This window comes from Dromaius novaehollandiae, chromosome 15 (assembly GCF_036370855.1).
Source record: "Dromaius novaehollandiae isolate bDroNov1 chromosome 15, bDroNov1.hap1, whole genome shotgun sequence".
Taxonomy (NCBI): domain Eukaryota; kingdom Metazoa; phylum Chordata; class Aves; order Casuariiformes; family Dromaiidae; genus Dromaius; species Dromaius novaehollandiae.
In genome coordinates, this window is record NC_088112.1 from 13,154,757 (window position 1) to 13,173,993 (window position 19,237).

General features: G+C 41.3%; 1 protein-coding gene across 1 annotated transcript in view; it reads right to left on the reverse strand.

Moving 5' to 3' along the window:
• Positions 1-14,493: 14,493 nt before the first annotated feature.
• CLINT1 (clathrin interactor 1) overlaps positions 14,494-19,237 on the reverse strand; it is a 54,314-nt gene continuing 49,570 nt past the window's right edge. The window contains exons 10-12 of the mRNA XM_026118602.2: positions 17,711-18,006; positions 16,747-16,951; positions 14,494-16,272 (exon numbers count right to left, since the gene is read on the reverse strand). Of these exons, the coding sequence (XP_025974387.1) occupies positions 15,908-16,272; positions 16,747-16,951; positions 17,711-18,006 (866 nt within the window). The 3' untranslated portion in view covers positions 14,494-15,907. The remainder of the gene's footprint in view (positions 16,273-16,746; positions 16,952-17,710; positions 18,007-19,237) is intronic.

Below are 19,237 nucleotides of genomic sequence, written 5' to 3' on the forward strand. Positions count from 1 at the left end.
AATGTGGCAGTAGACTCTTGCTCTTTCAGATTGCAGTTCTGTCCATTTAATTTAAGAGTGCAAAGGACATGAGTTGCTCTTTGATATTCATGCAAGTGCTTAAGGGTAAGCATGTGCTCAAATACCTTTCCAAATTGGAGCCAAAGCAGTTGATTAAACTTTAACAGTTGTGCTCTCAGGCTGTTGGAGAGACACGTTCTGTACTGCCAAAAAACTTATTTGAGCTTTCTTCATTGTGTTTTTCTACTCATAAGTATTATATATATATATATATATATATATATACACATACACACACACATTTTCTAGTGTGAAAAAGCCTGTTAAAGCATGATACCACCGAAATTAGAAACTTCAGTCTCCTGTGATAACGTAGCAGATTGGAGCATGTGTGTACTTTCTCTGGTACAGTGGTTGAGGTCAGACTGACAGGTTAAATCCTGAAGTGGTTGTGAAGAGCTTGTCCAACCTTTTCCACCTGCTCCACTGTAAATGCAATAACATCTAAAGTTGCTCCAGCTGTTTTTAGAGCAGAGGTATTTGCTTTATCAATTAGATTAATTTGTAGTGTGGGGTTTTCTGCATGCAGATGACATATAGCTGATGGCATTTAAGCAGACATTTTTGTCATGTGCAACAAGATTACTTGCTCAAATTAATCAAAAATGATAGTGGTAAGAAACAGTCACAAATTCCAGTCCTGATTTTAACTGGTACCCCAGAGTTCTATAAATCACATACCTCTTGTTTCTGATGTTGTTTGGCCCTGTTTTGGGAAAAGAGTTGACATTTTAAAAAGAAAAGTTTTGGGAAGGATACATCCTTCTCAGCTATGAGAAGTTAGCTCTTCCCTAGTGATACTGAGGCAACATTTTCCTGATCAAATGCTACCTGAATTCTGTGAACAGTTCTTGCTGTGAATGATTTATTATCCCAGGCAAATAGCCTATTTCCCACAGTTTCTTATGTTCCTTGGAGAGCTCTCTCATCTTGGCATTTATGAGTCTGTCTCACCATCTTTTATAAGATGGGCAATTTATAGGTTTGATTTTGTTCTCCACAGCCCCCTGTGGTCCACAGGTCCTTAAACAGTCCAAGTGGCACAGGGTATGTCAAAAACAAAGTTTTAATCGTACAGAGAAGTCTGTTGCTGATTCCCGTGCTACGTTTCTGGATCAGCCTGGGTGACGCTTACAGCCTGCTTGGAATCTGAATAAGTATTTGAATATTTTAATATTTAAAATGCAGGTATCATTGGTTTTCTGAATTAATGGACAATGAATATAAACTGAAGAGTTACTAATGACATCAGCTGGGTTGGATTTTCCGCTAATGCCAGTCTGCCTCAGTTCTGCTGGCAGAGGTGTAGTTTTTGTGAAGATTCACCGGGAGAGCAGCATCTCGCAAGATGAATTTCCTTCATAACAGCCTGGGCTGGGGGCTCCGACTTTCAACAGAAGAAGGTAATTCTTTAGAAGCTGCTTTGAGGAGCTAGCTCCACCTGCCCTTTGCTAGTGCCTTGGCCTCTCCTTCCGCTTTTGCAATATTTGGCAGATTTAAAAACAAATGTTTAATACAGCTTCCTGAATCACCTTAAAGCCTCTTTTGTGTGCTAGTCATCCCTGTTGGTCTCTTTGACCAGCTGAAGAGTTTGCAGTTGAGATCGCGCTTAATTTGCTAGCCTCTGTTTCACTGTTCACTGGTTCTACCATTGCTTCCCTTCCATCTGCTTTTTGGTGTCATTACAAATTGTAGCTGCTTCTGGGATGACTCTGTCCTTGAGGTCACTCGCGCAGTGCAGCTCTGCAGCACTGCTGCCTGACACTTGAACGAAATTTGGATACAGAAGTAAGTCTGGGCCTGGATATGTTACTGTCTCCCAAGCAATTCCATCTTACGCTGCACAAAAAGCTCACAGATCTAGCTGTATAATAAATACTTTTGGATATTGCTATTTATGCAGATCCTTTTTTTTAAGGATGGTTTGGGAGAGTGAACAGTTCAGATTCTGGTTGTAGTTCAAATCCAGATTGTGTTTGTAAAGAATGATCTGTGCTAATTTACTTGCAGCTTTTATGGCACAGTTTTGATGGTCCGGATTCCTCTGGGACATAGCTGCAAACCCCATAGATCCTTCCCTGCAACTGGCCATCTGAATGGGCTAAAATTAGAGTGAGCACAGAGCCCCAGCACTCTGCCTGGGAAACCCATCCTAAGGAGGGATAGATGGGCCCCGCAAGGGAGCTGAGAAGTGCACTCCTGTTCTGTATGTCCTACCTGTCCTGTAGGAAAGGACTGGAGAAATTTTCAAGTGCTCTGAATTTGACCTCGTCTGTGGGCACTAAATGCTTGATGAAGATTGTTCGAAGAATCGCCTGTATGTTACAGCTCTCGATTGCTCCTTCTTTATTGGGGGGTTTGTTGGCCAGACCTTCCCTTTGAGCTCAGGAAGCTCAGTGATGGCGGAGCGTCGCACAGACCCTGCCAAGCCCCGCGACAGCTCTAACGAGCAGCAAATCTGTTGATGTTCTCTCCATGAAAAGGGAGCATTAAATAAATTGAAGGTGATTGTAGTCTGTGGGGAAAAGGCTGAGGGAAGCCTTGCTTTGACATCAAGAGAACAAACTTCTGCTGTACTTTACATTGCTGTTTGGAGGAGAGCGGCAGTGTATTTAATTTCAATTGCAAAATACTTGCTTGCTTTCCTTTTCCCTATTGCGACCAAGGGAAGAAGAACTTGAAATGTTACTGTGATCCTGTTAAAATATTCCCCCTTTATACACTCTGCTCACTTTCCACGAGGTGGCAGTAGGTTGAAGGGAAATTCCTGCGCGCTCTGCGGCTGGGGAGCGAGTTCTCCGGCGACCAGCGCTGAACGCTTCCAGCCGGAGCCCGGCAGAAAGGCACAGGCAGTGCAGCCAGCCCCGCTGCAGCACTGCTCTTTCCTATTAATATTGAATTTATGTAACCTGTCCGACTCCAGGAGCGTGAGCAAATCATGGTGTGGGCTCAGCACCTTCCCCTTTCTCTGGCTGCTGTGGTCAGATCAGTATGGATGGAGTAACTGTGCCAGGTATCCTCCAGATCCTGCGTGGGATCTGGGAACAGGGTGGAAGTGAAATTGGAGCAGCCAGAAACCCTGAATGTTTCTGTGGGATGTGTGCAGGCCCGATACGCAGCTCAGGCCAAGAGTTTGGGTGTTTGTCAGACACAACATGCTGCATCAGGCTGCTTAGGCCCAGCCCTGCGTATATGGCAGACCCCCACGAAACATTGCTTTCCAGCTCAGTTGGATAGATCAAGTTTCTCTGCAAAAATTGTTCTGAATGGTTGAAGCAATTGGGAAAGGGCCTCTGCCTTTGGGTCAGGGGATTATGAACAGAGCTGGCAGGAACTGACCAAAAATTTGTCACCATCTTTTGGCTTAGGAGTGTTCTCTGCAAACTGGTTGTTGCTTAAACAGAGCCCACAAAAGAAAGACCAGGGTAGGAAAAACATCACTGTATTTGCTGTAGAATATATGAAGACAGAAATCTGAAGACCTCTCTGGGAGGCAACCCTTAGCAGAGGAGACCATCGCTGGACCAAGGTGGAGGAAGGAGCTGCAGTGGGGAATGGTCTTTGCCAGCAAGGCTGTCTCACAGGTATGTTTCCTAACAGTAAAAGTATATGGGTATAACTGTCACAGGGAGTCCTATGGCCACCCAGCATGGACAATGACACTGCCTAAAAGAAATACGGGATGTGGGGCAGCAGGAGTCGGTGCTGCTGTGGTAGGTGTATCAGAACATAGCTACAAACGGAGACTGTGAGCAGATGCTTCTGAGGCTGTAAAATAGGCAGGAATTAGTGCACCACGTATAGCTATAGCTCATTGTATATTTAAAGGCTGAAATCATGTATTTATGTGCAAGTGATACAGTGGAGTAAATGCTATAGGGTAATATTCTTTGAGGATATGGGTGTTTTGATAGAGTTTTCCATAAATACAGCAGCATAGGCCTTGAAGAAAGAAACCAGCCCCCTTCCCTAGGGGGAAGCCTGTCCTATCCTTTTGGGGACAAGGCTCTAGCGGAGTAAGTTTTTCCCATCAGACTGTGGTCAATGGAACAATCATATAACATGTTGATCAGGAAAAGGATGTGGGAGTTTGAGTGGAAAAACTGATACTATCGTGCTAATAGCATATAGCAACAGGAAGGATGGCAAACAGGATACTATGCTGCATTAGGCAGAAAAAATACAAAATAACTCTGAGGCTGAGGAGGCTGGAGTCAGCCACAGTCTGTATTGCAAGCACAGAAAAAGCTGAACCAGAACGTAGAAAGATACAGATCTTACACTTCGGTGATGAGAAGAAGAGTTCTTTGTTGGTTCTTTGGGGGAAAATCAGGCAAATGTTAGGTAACATTACAAAGTTCTGAAAATGGTGGAAGAAATGACTAGAGGAGAACTTATTTTTAGTTGCTTGGAGAGTCCAAAATTAGAACAATAGGAAGCTGAAGGAAAGTGGGGATGCTTGGCAGGATCTCCATGCGCCAAGGGCTTGCTGGGAGGCAGTTTCAAACCCCTGGATAAAAAAGTTCAAAACAACACTGAAGGGACTATGCTTTGACAAAGCAGCACCTTGTGATTGGAAATGTGCCTGTCCCATCCTTTTTGGAAGTTAAGGTTTTTGGTGCAGATGCTATAGGAGGTGACACTGTGGAAAGGTACTCTTACAGCAAGTCTTACAGTATCATTTTGAGTTGTCTTTGGGTTGAACCAGTGTTTTGGCATACTTGAAAAACTGATGTTTGTGTATGTAATGCTGGTGTTTTCTGGTGGGCAGGGCTACACTTAGACCTCATTCAGGAATTCGAGCTTCATGGCTAAAAACCTCCTGCCAAATTTGCACAGGCAAATCTAAAATCCAGACAGCCCTCGGAGTCCAGGTGCTCCTGAATGTTTTCAGCTGAGGTTCGCGGTTTCTAAGGCCTGGATGTGAGCTGGGGCCACAGAAATAGATACGTGCAAGGATGTCCTCAACTCGCCCTCTTGCAACCACCACTAAAAATGGAATTGTTTAAATCTGAGAGCAAGGAATCATCTTAGATTTGTCCTCTTTTGGAAGACTGTCGCAGGGAGATATGGTCCCACATGGAACAGGCTTTTTTCGTAACAAAGTGCTAGGATCCCACGTGGTATATGAAACAATTATCTAGCATGGTGATCAGGAAAACAATGGGTAGGGAAAGGGTTATCTGGTGCACCAGCTACATCTGCTTCTCAAATTGCACATGTTTTTAGTGTTTTTTTTTTTTAAACTGGATGTTTAAAAGCTAAAACCTCTAATTGTGCAGAACATGCTAGTCCCAGCTTCCACCTACGGGCACACCTGCCGCCAGCTGATCTCGTGTGACACTGCAGAACGGGCTCTTGTTCACATGCTCGTGTTGACGTTTTGAGCGCTTGCCAGCAGCTGGCAAACACTGGTGTGTAATGTTGCAATGCAGAAGTGAAATCGAGTGGTAGAATCCAGGTGCACTGAGACAGATCCTCTATTTAACTTGCCCTAAAACCAGCCAAATGATGCAAATTGGTATAAATTTCAGTCTTTTCTAGTTCATCTTGGATGGCCAATATGTTGCTTGTATCACAGTAACATTTGCATGTACATAGCATGGTTTACAAAACTACTTTGCAGCTGGCTTTGCCTACGCTTCTCATGTGATGACAGGCTTATACTGGTAAGATAGTGGGTATTAATTAATTTATTTTAAAAGCAGCCATGTGCTTGTCATTCCTTGTTGGGTCAAAATGTTCTGAAGTCACCCATTCCTTAGCTTGCTGTTTTAATTAAATACACAGACCCTTAAAAGAGGCTTGCACTGTCTCCAACTATTCAAGACAGACGTGGTAAATGTTAGTGCAGCAGAGTGTGAATCGCTTGCTGAGAGCCATCCTCTACCCTTGCCTCACATCTATTACCAAGTGTAAACTAACGAACAAAGAGCTGGCATTTGTCACAATATCTAGTGTAAGGGCTTTCAAAGAGTGCTGCGGGCTGACACGGAAAGACTGCACTAGGCTGCAGCCCTTGACCTCAATAAAGGCTTCAGAGAAAGCTCCTGCAAAGTTTTGCAGCACAAAAAAAGAACTTCTCTCTGTAATGTAGCAGCCAGTGCACTTTCATAGCTAAAACTACATCAAGGCTTCTGTTGACTTGGTGGAAACGACATCTTTGGTTTGCGTGTAAGCACTGTTCTGTGATGTCTTTTTTGCTCCAAAACACGGACATGTGACTTACAAGATGAATATATATCAGCTTACACAAGCAGTTCAACTGCAGCAAATGAGAAGGGCATTTTGCAAGGGAATAGGAGAAATGGGAGAGCCAGAGTTTCCCAGATTCCAGTCCCTGCTTTCCTGGAAGGAGCTGGGCTGCTGAGGTTCCCAGCTTCCAGAAGGGAGAGCATCTGCTCTCCCTAACAAAGGAAAAGGTGAGAAATCATGGAGGCTCCAGCTCCTTTGCTGTGAGTCAGTTTGTCTGTAGAGTGGGAACAAGCAAACAATCATTCCTGCTGGGTCTGAGCTCCTGCATGGGCCAGGCTGAGCTGAAGGGTTTAGCCCTGGGAGCAGGAGGCTGTGTGCAGCACTAATTTGTGGTGGAAGAGGCCTCTGAGCTCATACTGAGATTGTGCTGGCTGCCTGGGCCGTGCCCATAGCTTCGGCTGCTTCTGCCTGTTGCTGTTAAGTTGACCGCTGTTAAGGTTGTGCTCTGTCGCACACCGGGTCATTCACTGGTAGGTGGCTGGTTTTGCCCAGAGCACCGTCTTTTCTCTTGTCAGTCTGTAGGCCCTAAAGATGGTGACAGATCTGCTTTGTGCAATGGCCCGTACCCCCCCTAGAGCTCAGGAGTGCTGGACTGTGTTCCTGATAGCTGGAACTGTCCCTGCAGAAATGCTGGCTGTTGGTTAGAGGGAGAGCGAGGGGAGATCATTTGGCCAAAGCAGTTTGCCTCTAATTAAGTTCACAACTGTCATCTTGTCTCACCTTCCGCCTGCAGCCAGCCCAAGAAGTGGCACACAGGCTGTGGCCAGCCGACCCGTAGAGGCGCAATGCACCAGGAAATGGGCTCTACCCAGTGACACAGGCAGAGCAGGTAGCTCCAGATTAGTGCTATTTTTTCCAATTTTTTTTTGTGTTTGCAGATACTTAAGATTGCCCACAAGGCTGCGAGCCCCAGCTTAGGGAGTGGAAGGTGACAGACAGCTGGTTTTGACTGTCTTTCACATGACCCTAAGATGTGCACAGGACAAAGTTCAAAAACCACGGCCTCGTGTTGGTGGCTCTCTCCCTTCACTCAGTCCCACCAGAGCTGTTAGTGGAATTGGAATGCAGGTGATGAAGAAGAGAAGTGTCACTGTGACTGTTGTCTGTAGGAGACAAAAATGGAGACTGTCCCAGCAGGTAAGGAAATTCCTGCACGTTGAGCTAGCCTGGAAAAACACTTCAGTGCTAGTCTAGGAAGTTCAAAGTGGAGACAGAAACTTCCTCCTCTCCCTTTTACACCTAGATGTGATTTTAGAGGATGTAGTCCTCTGGCAGGAAGGGCTAGGGACAATGACTGAACAGAGGCTACTGCAGAAAGGCATGTAAAAGAACTTAATTTCCTCGCTTTTAGGAATTTAACCCTTCTTGTTCTCTCATCTTGGATTTTGTTTGCAAATCAAAAACGGGCAAAGATTTTGGTAACCTCATAGTATCACCAACAGTTTGTTAAAAGACTAATTGCCAAGTAGCTTATGCATGTGGGACCATTAGTAATTCTGTAGCTATGCAAATTAAAACAGTGATGTATGATTTATAGCTTTAATAATGTTCTGAAGGCTCTTAAATTTTAATCACTTGCAACATCCTTTTTAATATTCAATTACTTTATTAACTAATTAGGTCACTTGCTGAAAAAGCACATAAGGCTGGTGCTATTTTAATATCAGCTGAACATCACAAAATACCTTTGAATTGGTGTAAATGGTTTATTTATTTTAAATAGATCATTAAGATACTATAATTAATACATCAATTATGGAAAAAAGACAAAAAAATTGATAGATGCCAAACCACAATAGCAGTGGCTTTTCAGCTTGCTTTCTTAATGTTCACAGGGATGCTGAACTCGGTGAACATGGCCACTGAAGTACCTTCCTACATAATTCGTATTCGGCTGAGGGTAAGGTTCAAGATATGCTTGGTTCATTATAGATGCTTTTTGTATGAATTTAGCTTTCTGATTGATAAAAGCTCCACAAATGACCTTGAAAAGCAAAAGTATTTAAAAGGACAGCCCTCCTTTACAGCTTGCTCTTTTGTCTGTCTCAAAAAGATAAAACCATAGCATCTTAGTCCTGCTAATGCTGGGATGAATAGCCAGAGTTCCTGAGGGAAGGAAGGTGGGTTGCTAATCAGTGACCTACCTGCTGGTATTCAAAAAGGGCCAGAGGAGTCCAATCCTCATGAGAAACTTGAACTTTGCTCGCTAGATTCACCTGTTCTTCATGTCAGGGGTAGGGCAAAGATTAGATTTTTGACAAGTTGTTAGGAAAAAAAAAAAAAACCCCTTTCTCCTGATGCCAATAAGAAAAAGCTAGACTAGCCTGCCTGGGAATGCTGTCAATCTAGTATAGGTTCTCAAAACCCTCCAAAGGCTCTTCTGTGCATCAGCTGTCCAGGCTCTCTCAAAACATGCAGTGGAGCAGGTGTCATACATGAGCGTCCCAAAGTGTGGGGGGGAGGAGGGTAGAGCCTCCTTGCAGCAGAAGTTTGGAGGCTGGGCACTTTCCCCCCTTACTCTGGGGGAAATGGTTGACAGCAAAACCCAACATGCACCAAGAGACTGGCTGTAGGTGCCTGACTTCCCCTTAAAAGTCTGTCCTGAAAAATCCTGAATTCTGCTTAGTCAATGGGACATTGCTAAGCTTTACAGCTCACTATGAAAATAATTAACCTTATAATCTGTGACCTAACCTGGACAAAACAAACCCAACTGTTATCAGCATTTGCTGTGAACTTTTTTTTTTTTTTTTTTTTGCTTCTCCTCCACTGCTGCAGGGCAGTGCAACATGTCCCTGGGACACTTCTGTAAGCGAGGAGGTGCCCTGTTGCTGGGCAGTCTCTGCTGCGTGTGAGCTGGGATGACAGGGGGGAGCACCAAAGGTCTAGCACTGGTTCCCTGGCTGCCAGTCCTCAAGCCAAAAAGCACTTTCTCTTGCCCAGAGATGCAGACTGCGGCAATGCAGCAGCACCCACACCCAAAATAAGAATAGAAAATTGTACCCCACAAAGAAAGGATGCTTGAGTGGTAGTACAGAGATTTATACCTTTGGTTTACACCAGCCTTTTGTGCAACACCTTAAGTTTGAAAAGCGGAGTTTGTCACCAGTATGGCTGCAACCCTGGAACACACTTTGAATTTTCATCTGTTCTAAATCTTACTAATAAGGGTAAGAGAAATATTATTCTAGGAATTAAGTCAATCTCAGATTTTAGCTAAAATTACATCAACATGATGATACATAGGGAGAGCAATAGTTTTCCCTCTGGAGAAGTTGCTAGAAAAGATCTGCAGTAATTACAGAGAACTTATGTTCCCCTTTTCACTTTTCTTGCTTTTATTTTATCTTAACCAAAAGCCATAACTTAAAAAAAAATGCTTTGTCCTGTGCTGATCTCTTTCTGCTAAACAGAAGACCAATATTTACAAGAGAGCTGCAGGGTGTGTGTGTGTGTGTGGAGGGGTGGAGGACCCAAATTTCAATTTATAGGGAGAGTAACTGAGAACTAAAACTTACATAGTCTAAATTTGTCTCTAATGCATGACTCCACTACCAAAAATAAAAGATGCACATACCTATGTCACAGGGGAGAAGGAAGACGGGTTAGTTAAAAGTCAATAGTAACTTTAACCGTCAACTTAAGTTTCATCTAAAGTATGGCTTAAGATGAAATTCTAACTTTTCTCTAAAGAGAATTCCAACTAGTTAGCACTTTGCATCAGAAATAATTATCACTGCTTCAAGAGGCTAATATTTAGTGTGTTTACAATTGAAAAGATGAATGTACTAGACTAACCCCACTGGATTAGACAGCTGCATAAAGGGGACAGGGATGCTTACAGTAATGCTAAATCCACTTCAGAGTCTACAGGAGCCATCACAGGACACAGAGGTGCAGAATAACATAATAAGATACCAAACATTGCTACAGGTTGGGACAACATATGATGCTACGTACCTTAGAACAAGAGTGGATACAACTCTTAAGGGGTCAGGGATATTTCAACAGCCAAAGGGGGTCACTGCCATGATTTTTAAGAGTGTTTATTTCACCCTACAACAATCCTGTTGTACAACACGGCTCACTGTGTTCGCAATCCCCTTAGAAAGCCCCAGTTCTCAGTCAAGTAGGTGCATTTTTATCACATTCCTGTAACTGTCTCCCCAGTCATTTATTCACATGATAAAATCATCTGTCTCAAATCATTTCTGTAGGAAAAAAACACACCCTCCTTTGTCAAACTGAACCAGACTAGTTGGCTTTGCAAATAAAAGGTCACCAGTGCCTCAAATACAACTGGTACCAGGAGAAACAGGGAAGCAGAATGCAGCAGAAACCACCTGCAAAGCTCTGTGATTGCAGCACTCATCCCCATCCCCCTTCCTGTAAAGCTGCAAACCTTGTCTCAGCCACAAAGACACTGGTACCAAAGAGTCAACTGTTAACCTCCCCAACTTGATTCAATGTGACAGTGACACTTCACAGCACATTGCATCCAATCTCATTTGAAGCTGACAAAGATTGTTTCTGTTTTATATCTATTGGTTTATTAATGGACTACAGCCTCTTAAGCAGATGCATATTCATTAGATAGCCAGCTGTTAGGAGGTTCCCAGATGTCGAAAGTAACGCTGTCTTGGAAGGCTTTCTTTTTTTCCTTATCATGAAATAAAGTAATTGTAGCTCTATTAAAGAGCCAGTTAATTACTGAACCAGTACCTTATGGCACATGATTAAAAAAAAAATGCAAATTCATGAGGAGTAAAAACTGTTTCTTTAAAATTAGAGATGAGCTGACACTTCTCTGTACATGCACAGAACTTACATACATGTAGCCACTTGGACTACTCCTGTGGGTGTAAAGACCCCTCAGCTACACCAAAGTTTTGCTAAAGGCACCTTTCTTCATTTTCTGCCTACTGCAGAATTCTCTTGTCTTACCCTCTTTTCCTCCCTTATCTGAACAGCAGCCACAGAAGCACATCAAAAATGAAAACAAAAGATGTTTCTGCTTTTAAAGGCTGCTGTATCTGAAAAGAAGGAAATTTCCACAGCATCCCAGCTAGGAGTGCTGCTAGGATAATAACCATCTCCCCCCACTACCCCAAGGAAGCCATTCTCCCACTGAAATGTTTATCCAAATCCATGTGTTATGAAGAAAAGCATTCATGGTGATTCTGCGTTTCTGGCAATTCAAGCTCCATCTCATCCCATAGCTACAGCCTCCAAGGAGCCTCCAAAGAGAGCAAGCTGCCCTCCAATTATTAATATAGGAGGAAGAGGGCAACTGCTGTCCCTATGCAGCAGAAAGAGCTCCTGGGTGGAATAAGTGGAAGCATACAGATACTCAGTATTTAGTTTCCACTTCTCTCACTCCTCTTTTTGCCAGTCAGATGTCAGCAATACCTGGAACAGTATAACAACTGATTTTTCAGTGTCCTGGAGTTCTGAGCATTAACTGAAAAAGTCTCCTTTGCCATCAAATTAAATATTTTGCTTAACCCAGAGCAAAGTATTTCAACATGCACTGAGACCCTACAGGTTTGCCTACAACAATTCTGAATTGTACTCAGTGATTGCTTTGAAGAAAACTGGAAAAAGTCACATTTCCATTAAAACCTTTAATCAGAACCAAGTGAAGGTACTATACAGTGTCATATGCTATAAAAGTATTTACAGTCATGCACAGATGAATGTGGAGGCAATTTTGTAGAGCGACTCCTGGAGCAAAGGCCTCAGAGAATAAAAGTGTCTTTAGATATTTGTTATCCTGTTATAGTTGATATCACCTTGAGTATACAATGCCTGCCTGCATTATGTAAACACTTCATTGATAAATCCCTCCCCCACCTCCCTTAAGCTGTGTCAGACTGTTCTTAGCTGACAGATAGAGTTGAAACAGATGCTGCTATAAATACCCTTGTTTAGCTGTTTTGAATATAATTTCTTTTGTAGAACACAGTGGATGCTCAAGTTATCACTGAACCTGCACCTGTGCAGGAGTTTCTCTGTTGTACCCAGCATCAAGAATCATTTTTTTAAAGAGATTCCATAAACATGCAAGGATAGATTCTGAGCCTCTCTCTCTTCTTAAGTACAGACATCCTTTACAAAGCATTTCAGTAATTTTATCTGAACTCTTAATAAGTTTAAAAACTCCCAAATGCAAAGGTGGCAAAGTTTGCCTCTTACAATCAGACAATGAGTACAGTTAATTCCATCTCATAAATAACTCCCTTTAGACCCAAAACTCCCATGACAGTTGCTGCTTTCCAGCTTGGTGTGAAAAGACCATGCAGCTATGCTGGCACTGGTCACAACTTTCAGGAATGCACTTATAGCCTGCATTTTTAAAGCTTAAGCACTTTGGATACTATCATGATAATATGAGCACACTTTTTTTTTTTTTTTTTTTAAAGACATGCAGAATACAACTTGTGAACAGGTTGGGTGAAGCACAAGGAAGCCAGATTTTTCCTGAAGGGCAGCGGGAAGAAGCCAAATACAGGCCCATGATAGGACTATGCAGCACACTAGCCAGCCACACCTGGGCTTCTGGTCAGTTTGCAGTTACAGCTGGACTTGGGTTCAAAAAAGACGGAAGGACTTCTAACTGTACTAATGTAGTAGCATGATTTAGGTTGTAGATTCCATTTATATCAGACAGCAGTCAATGAATAGGTAGATTTGCCACTGTTTGCATTGCAGTCTGTTTTCATTTTCACCCCCAAGTCATATCTTTCAGGTACGAGCAAAATAATAAATACTAACAGTAGGAAAGAATACTGATAGACACATTCTATGCTGTCCACCTTAAATGCACCCAGTATTGTTTTCAGCAAACACTTGCAATCCATTTTATATCCAGGCTTTATCCTAAAGATAGTATAGCTAAGCACCACCTTTGCCTATGATCTATGCCTTCTACACTGATTATCACATTCTCTTCCTCTAAACATGCAAAATAAAACCTTCATTCAACTGGATCCCATCGCTGCAGGCTAAAATTTAGTGGGGATGCACTTGGTCCATGTTCCAAAGGGATCTTTCCAGGTTTTCTTTTGATGTTTATTTTGGTTTAAAGGACATCCTTCTCTTCTACCTGCAGACAGACTTGTTGAATAAAAAACTGCTCTCCAAGCTCTAAGCCGTACAACCTTTTTCATAATTAAGATACTTAGATAATTAAGATAATTAAGGTCCATGAGAACAGTGTATGATTAAGGCAATGAATCAGTTCAGTACTACAACTGGTCCATAAGCATAGGCACTGCGTCCATTACATCTTAGTCAACAAGAACAGAGAAATGACCAAATGTTTTCTGCTGCAGTTACTCTAAACCCTGACAAATATATTTCATTGTAATTAGTCTCTTGGTTGGAGGCTATGTCATGGAATTTCCTCTGAAGAGATCTGAGCAACCTAAACAAAGATATCTTTAAACTGAAAGCCAACTATTTAGCTAGCTAGACTTAGCCTAGAAGGACACCATTATGAATAGGCTCACCCTGCTTAGAAGCACTGTGCCTCTTTAGCATCACTAAGCTTGTGACGGACTACAGGTTTGCTCTAATCATTTGGTTTTCCTTGCCACCCACCTGCCCTCCAGAGCTAGCCTTCTCCCTATCTAACAATTTTGCATATTTTGAACCAGGTTGAATCTTCCCATCTTTAGAACTAGAGGTTTTGTAGATGATTATTCCAAAGTTTAAAGGTTTTAGAATGGGAACCAGAGCGGTCTCTCACACTCAGCCGTTAAAGCCTGCCTTGATTACTTTGATGTAACAACACTTGAAAGCTCCTATTCTTTGAAACTAATTTAAACACATTGAATTGTTGAAAGATTAAAAACCGCAGTCAGCTAATTACACTCACTCTCATCTCTTATTCAGCAAATGAATCACTTTTCATTACCACTTAGCTGAAGTACATGAATTTCTGCCTAATTAGAAATGTTGTAGATGGAGCATTAGCAAGGCTGGAGCGGGTCAGGATATCTTGCCTGCTTCATTTTTAATTCCTAACAGTAGAGCCAGATAGGAAAGGCTTCAGATAAGAAGTCATTAAACAATTTTAAATTATTTATAAAAATTACTTTGCCCAAATTATAATTATTTTTTTTCCCAAATGCTCTCATAAACGTCAAATGGAATGAAAGGAAAGGCAGCCCAACATTGATTTTAATGAACATTTTAATGTTATGTATAACAGAACATTATGAATACAATGGAAACAAAGTTTTATCAATTTAATAATAAAAAAGAAATCCAACATAAGAAAAGGGAGGCAATAAATTTCATACCTATAGTATAGTGCTTATTCTTAGTAATATTCCCAGCTTGTGAATAGAACAATGTCTTTGTATTCCAGATTCTAGAATCATGATTCATGTCAACTTAACACAGAATTACAGAAGGAAAAACAAAAAACAAAAACCCCAAAAACCTTAATTCATTCTTTTGTTTTCATTAAATCAGTAAAATCTGTGACTGCTACAGGTTTCCTTTAATAATATATATATATTTTACTCCTCTATTGGATTCCACAGCTGCTAATGCCATATTTACACAAAAGTATCACCAAATGTTGTATAAAAGCTAAGATCCAATGCTGTTGGATTAAGTAGGGTTATAGATTTCTATAACTTAACACAATGTAATTCACCTTACTTTTTGTAATGATGCCAAAAATAAATATTTTTGCCTTTTGACTGCTGCTGACACTGTAAACCAGTGACTCCATAGGGATATTGGTGTTACAAAGGATGCTAAGTGCCACTGTAAAAGAAATGAGAGAGAAGAGAGGAAAAAAAAAAAAAAAGAAAGCATTTTCTGGAGTTTTCTAAAAGGAAACCTTACAGCAGTCTTGGATAAAGCTTCTCCCAGATCTGCACTGGATACGAGTTATAACGGTAGAGGCATGCAGAGCCCCAGAAACTTATTGATCAAATTGCTGAAAGAGGATTTTTACAATAAAAATTTGGGTAACATAGCAGTGTGGCTGGAACATTAGCAAAAGTATATATACATTCCAGGTCCCTTTGAATTAGCCATAATCACATATGTAAGCCATTTTTGGACAAAAATATATTTTCTTATAAAAAACTGATCATAGTATTTGAGTGACTCCAATTGTGGATTCAGAGTGGTAGTAAAAGGAATGATCCAATTACGACAGAGCAATCGGGGGGGGGAGGGGAAGAAAGTCAAGCTCCTCAAGAAAAAAGAAAAGTATAAAATTAGATTCAAACATTTCTACCCAACCTCCATTCCAGTCTTCCATCAGGTTTCAGCATTAAAATTGGTTCTTCTACCTAGGAAAAGCTTTTGATGGTCTCAATACAAATTATTTTGCAAAATCATCTAACACATTCCTCAGAAGAACCTTTCATCTCTCCAGAATTTGAATGCTAGTTATTTCAACATTTAGAAAATAGCTTTTGGTTCTTTATGTAGATACTTTAAGTAACTGATAAAGGAAAAAAAAAAAAAAAGTATTGATCAGTGTTTTTTCCGTCCCTTCCCAGCTATATTTGTGCAGCTAAAAATCCTTCATTCAGTCTGCCTATTATTTGTTTTTTTACAATCTTTATTTACTAAAATTGGCAAAATTTGCAAAGGCATCTTGCTTGGGTTGTACAGTCCCAGGAGTCATAGCAGAGGTCATAGCGATATTGGGTACCCCCATTCCTATTGTGCCCGTCAAACCCATTCCTGTAGCTGGCACTCCCATGTTCACATTTATTCCCATCATTCCCTGGTTCATCATAGGTGTAGGTCCTATAGAGGTCATCCCCATCGTACCTGTCATCACACTGGGCATTCCCATCCCCACAGGAATGGGCCCTCCCATCAATGGGCTTGTCTGGGGTCGAACAGGCATCATGTTAGGTTGAGGACTGAGGTTCACGGCTGCAAAGTTTTGAGTCATGACATTCATAGGTTGTTGCATATCTACAAAAACAAACGGATATAAAAACTTCAGTCATCAGATTCTGACTGAAAGATACTCAATTTATGTGATAATCACTGAACAAAGACACACAGGTCAAAGATGTGCCTATTTTGCTCATTTCCACTTTTTCTATGTTAAGACTCAGAAAACCATTACAAAAGCTTTAAACATTTTATAGCAATATGTCCTACTATGCATATTGAGAGTTCTAGAGATTAGGAAACCTGAAATCAAGACATGGGAGTGGTGTAAGTTCTACAGTAAAGCCCTGTAGAGTTGCACAGCTTCCTAGGTTGTCAATCTCTGTTTACAAGAGACCACTTTTGACAGAAGCACCACAGTAGTTTAAGAAACAGAATTATAACTACATGTAGGAAAACAGTAATTAGCAAAACATTCCACCTTTAAGATAACCTACTAAACTCCTAGAGAGCTCCGTGTTCAAACAAAAGAGTGTATGAACAATCACTCACTTTGTTGCTGCATCATGGTATTAAGTGATGGCTGCTGAGGTTTGGAAGGCTGCATCCCAGGTACTAAATTGTCCAAACTGATATTTACGCTGGGATCTGACCAAGTTGACGGTAGAGTTTTGCTTGCATTTTTCTGGACCATCTCTGTGCTTGGGTTATAAAGAGGGTTAGGCTTCGGCATCATAGCGTTCACGCTTTGCAGAGGCTAGAAAAGAAAAGTTGGTTGGGATACCACATGCTCAAACAATTTACCAATAGGCTTCAGTACTAAAACAAGTATTTATCTTTTCATAGAAGACAATGAAAACCTAATGAGATTATCTTTAGTCATGAACTTCAGCTCTTTCAAAGCAGTGTTGCCATCAGCTGATATGCCATTAGAATGGGTTAGAACAGTGTTTCTTAAGCTAGCACCAAGCTCCTGTATCAGGAGGCAGGCTGACAGGGATCACCTGCTGTCAAGTTTTGAACTTCAGAAACTGATTGTTTTTTTCCCCCCCCCTCCTTCCAACACCAAGTTGATGTGTTTTGGCTTCCAAAGCAGTTACTCTCTGTTCAAGCAGGTTCCTCCAGGTTTTGGACAACAGACCAGTCCTCATCTCCACCTGCCTGCTAAGTTGCCTGAAGTTAGAAACCTATAACATTCTGTGGCTAATGGCTTTAAAGTTTAAAACATCAACCACTTCCTTCCCCAACAAAGCAGCAACACTTCAGACAGCAGTGAAGACCATCTCAGAGAAGACCAGCTAATAAAAGAAGGCTTTCCAAGAACATCTGGCACCTTTTCTTTTTACGTGGTTACTAAACCATTTTTGAACAAAACATTCTTATGAAAACTGATCGGAACATCTGATATGGACACCAGAAAGAGCGGAATGGATCCAATTTCAATGTTGCGATTAAAGAGAATGCAAGAGATTAATCGGGAAAGTCACTAGCAAACTGCACAACAGCAGCAGCATACCTGTGACCTTGACATGGGTAAACTGATGCCCACAGCATTGGAGCTCATCATGGAGAAATTCATACTTTGTGAAGAGGTCATGGTTGCCTGGGAGGGGCCCATCAAGTCAAAGAGATCAGTAGCATTTGAAGCAGTTGGAGGCTGGGCAGAAGCTGGCTGTGAGCTACTGAAGAGCTCTATAGCTGGCTGCTGTGCAGTGCTGCTGAAGAGCTCTCCAGATGAAGCACTGGGACAAGGAGGAGCTTGGTTGAAGGCACTCCAGTCACCAAAGTCTCCATTTCCACTTGTTGCTGTACCTGAAGGGAAGGGTACAGTGTGAGAGGAAAGACGATAACAAAGAAAGGTAGAAGGTGGAAAAAAGCACAGAACAAATGCCATATTCTATGAACTGAAACAAATGAGAGCTGATCTGTGTCCGTCCAGATTAACATCTGCAGGTAGAACCTCCATCTGGACATCATTCCCTCTCATGAATATTCCAACAATTTTAACAAGGTAGCAAAGGAAATATGCAACACCCACGCACAGACAGAAAAAGAATGTTTGATAACATATCACCTGTAGATGTAAGACAAGTAGGGACAGGTTTTATTTAGTCAAAATGTGATTGAAAGATTACTTAGGAGTAGATTGGAGGCTCTAGTCAAAAAAATAGTTAGAACTGACCAAATTTACCAATTTTTTCATTCATTTCATTCTATCATAGAACATACTAGTTCAAAACAAATTTGGTTATAGATAATCAGTAGCTCTTTGTACAAAACAACACTACTGAGAGGAATAGGAACAGAAGTTTGAAAGCAAGTTACCAGGGAATTCTTAGGCGAGGTGATAAGGAATAATTTCTTTCCATCCTGTTAAGTGTTAATGTAAAACCTAAGTCTTCCAAATTGGATTCCTAAACTAAATCTCTTGGTTTGAAGTAAAAAATTCAATCTTGAATCTAAGAAATCTGTCAGTAGAAGCTTCATTGTACTCTTAGGTCATACTAAAACTTTGCTCCATTTCAATATACCAGGGTTTCTGTAGACAAGTGCTTAAATGAAAACACAACTTACAGCTTTATCTATTATCTTACTGTGAAGTGCCTAACAGTGTAAGCTGTATATATACAGCTGCAACACTACCTACTTGAGGATGACAGATGTCCATAGACACAAAGCAATGAACTAACAATATGTCATAACACATACTGTCATTTGACTCAAAGGTTATTATTGCCCCTAAAACACTTGCTTTTCTATTAAAAAGAAAAGTGTTATTCACAACAGTGATAGGGAGGGGGGGAAAAAAAAAAAAAAAAAAAAAACAACTTACAAAAGTGCATCTACAGGGGATGCTAAAAATAAAGCAATGCAGTTAAAGAGTTGGCATTCCCAGATTATGAATCTTATTCCAAGTTTGGGCTACCACACAGGTCAGCTTTTTGATTATGTCATTGATATACTTGTGGTACTTCAAACGTCTAAGCCGGAAGTAATGTCATTGCTGCGGTGAAGTGAACTCTGAGTTCTAATGAACAGTTAA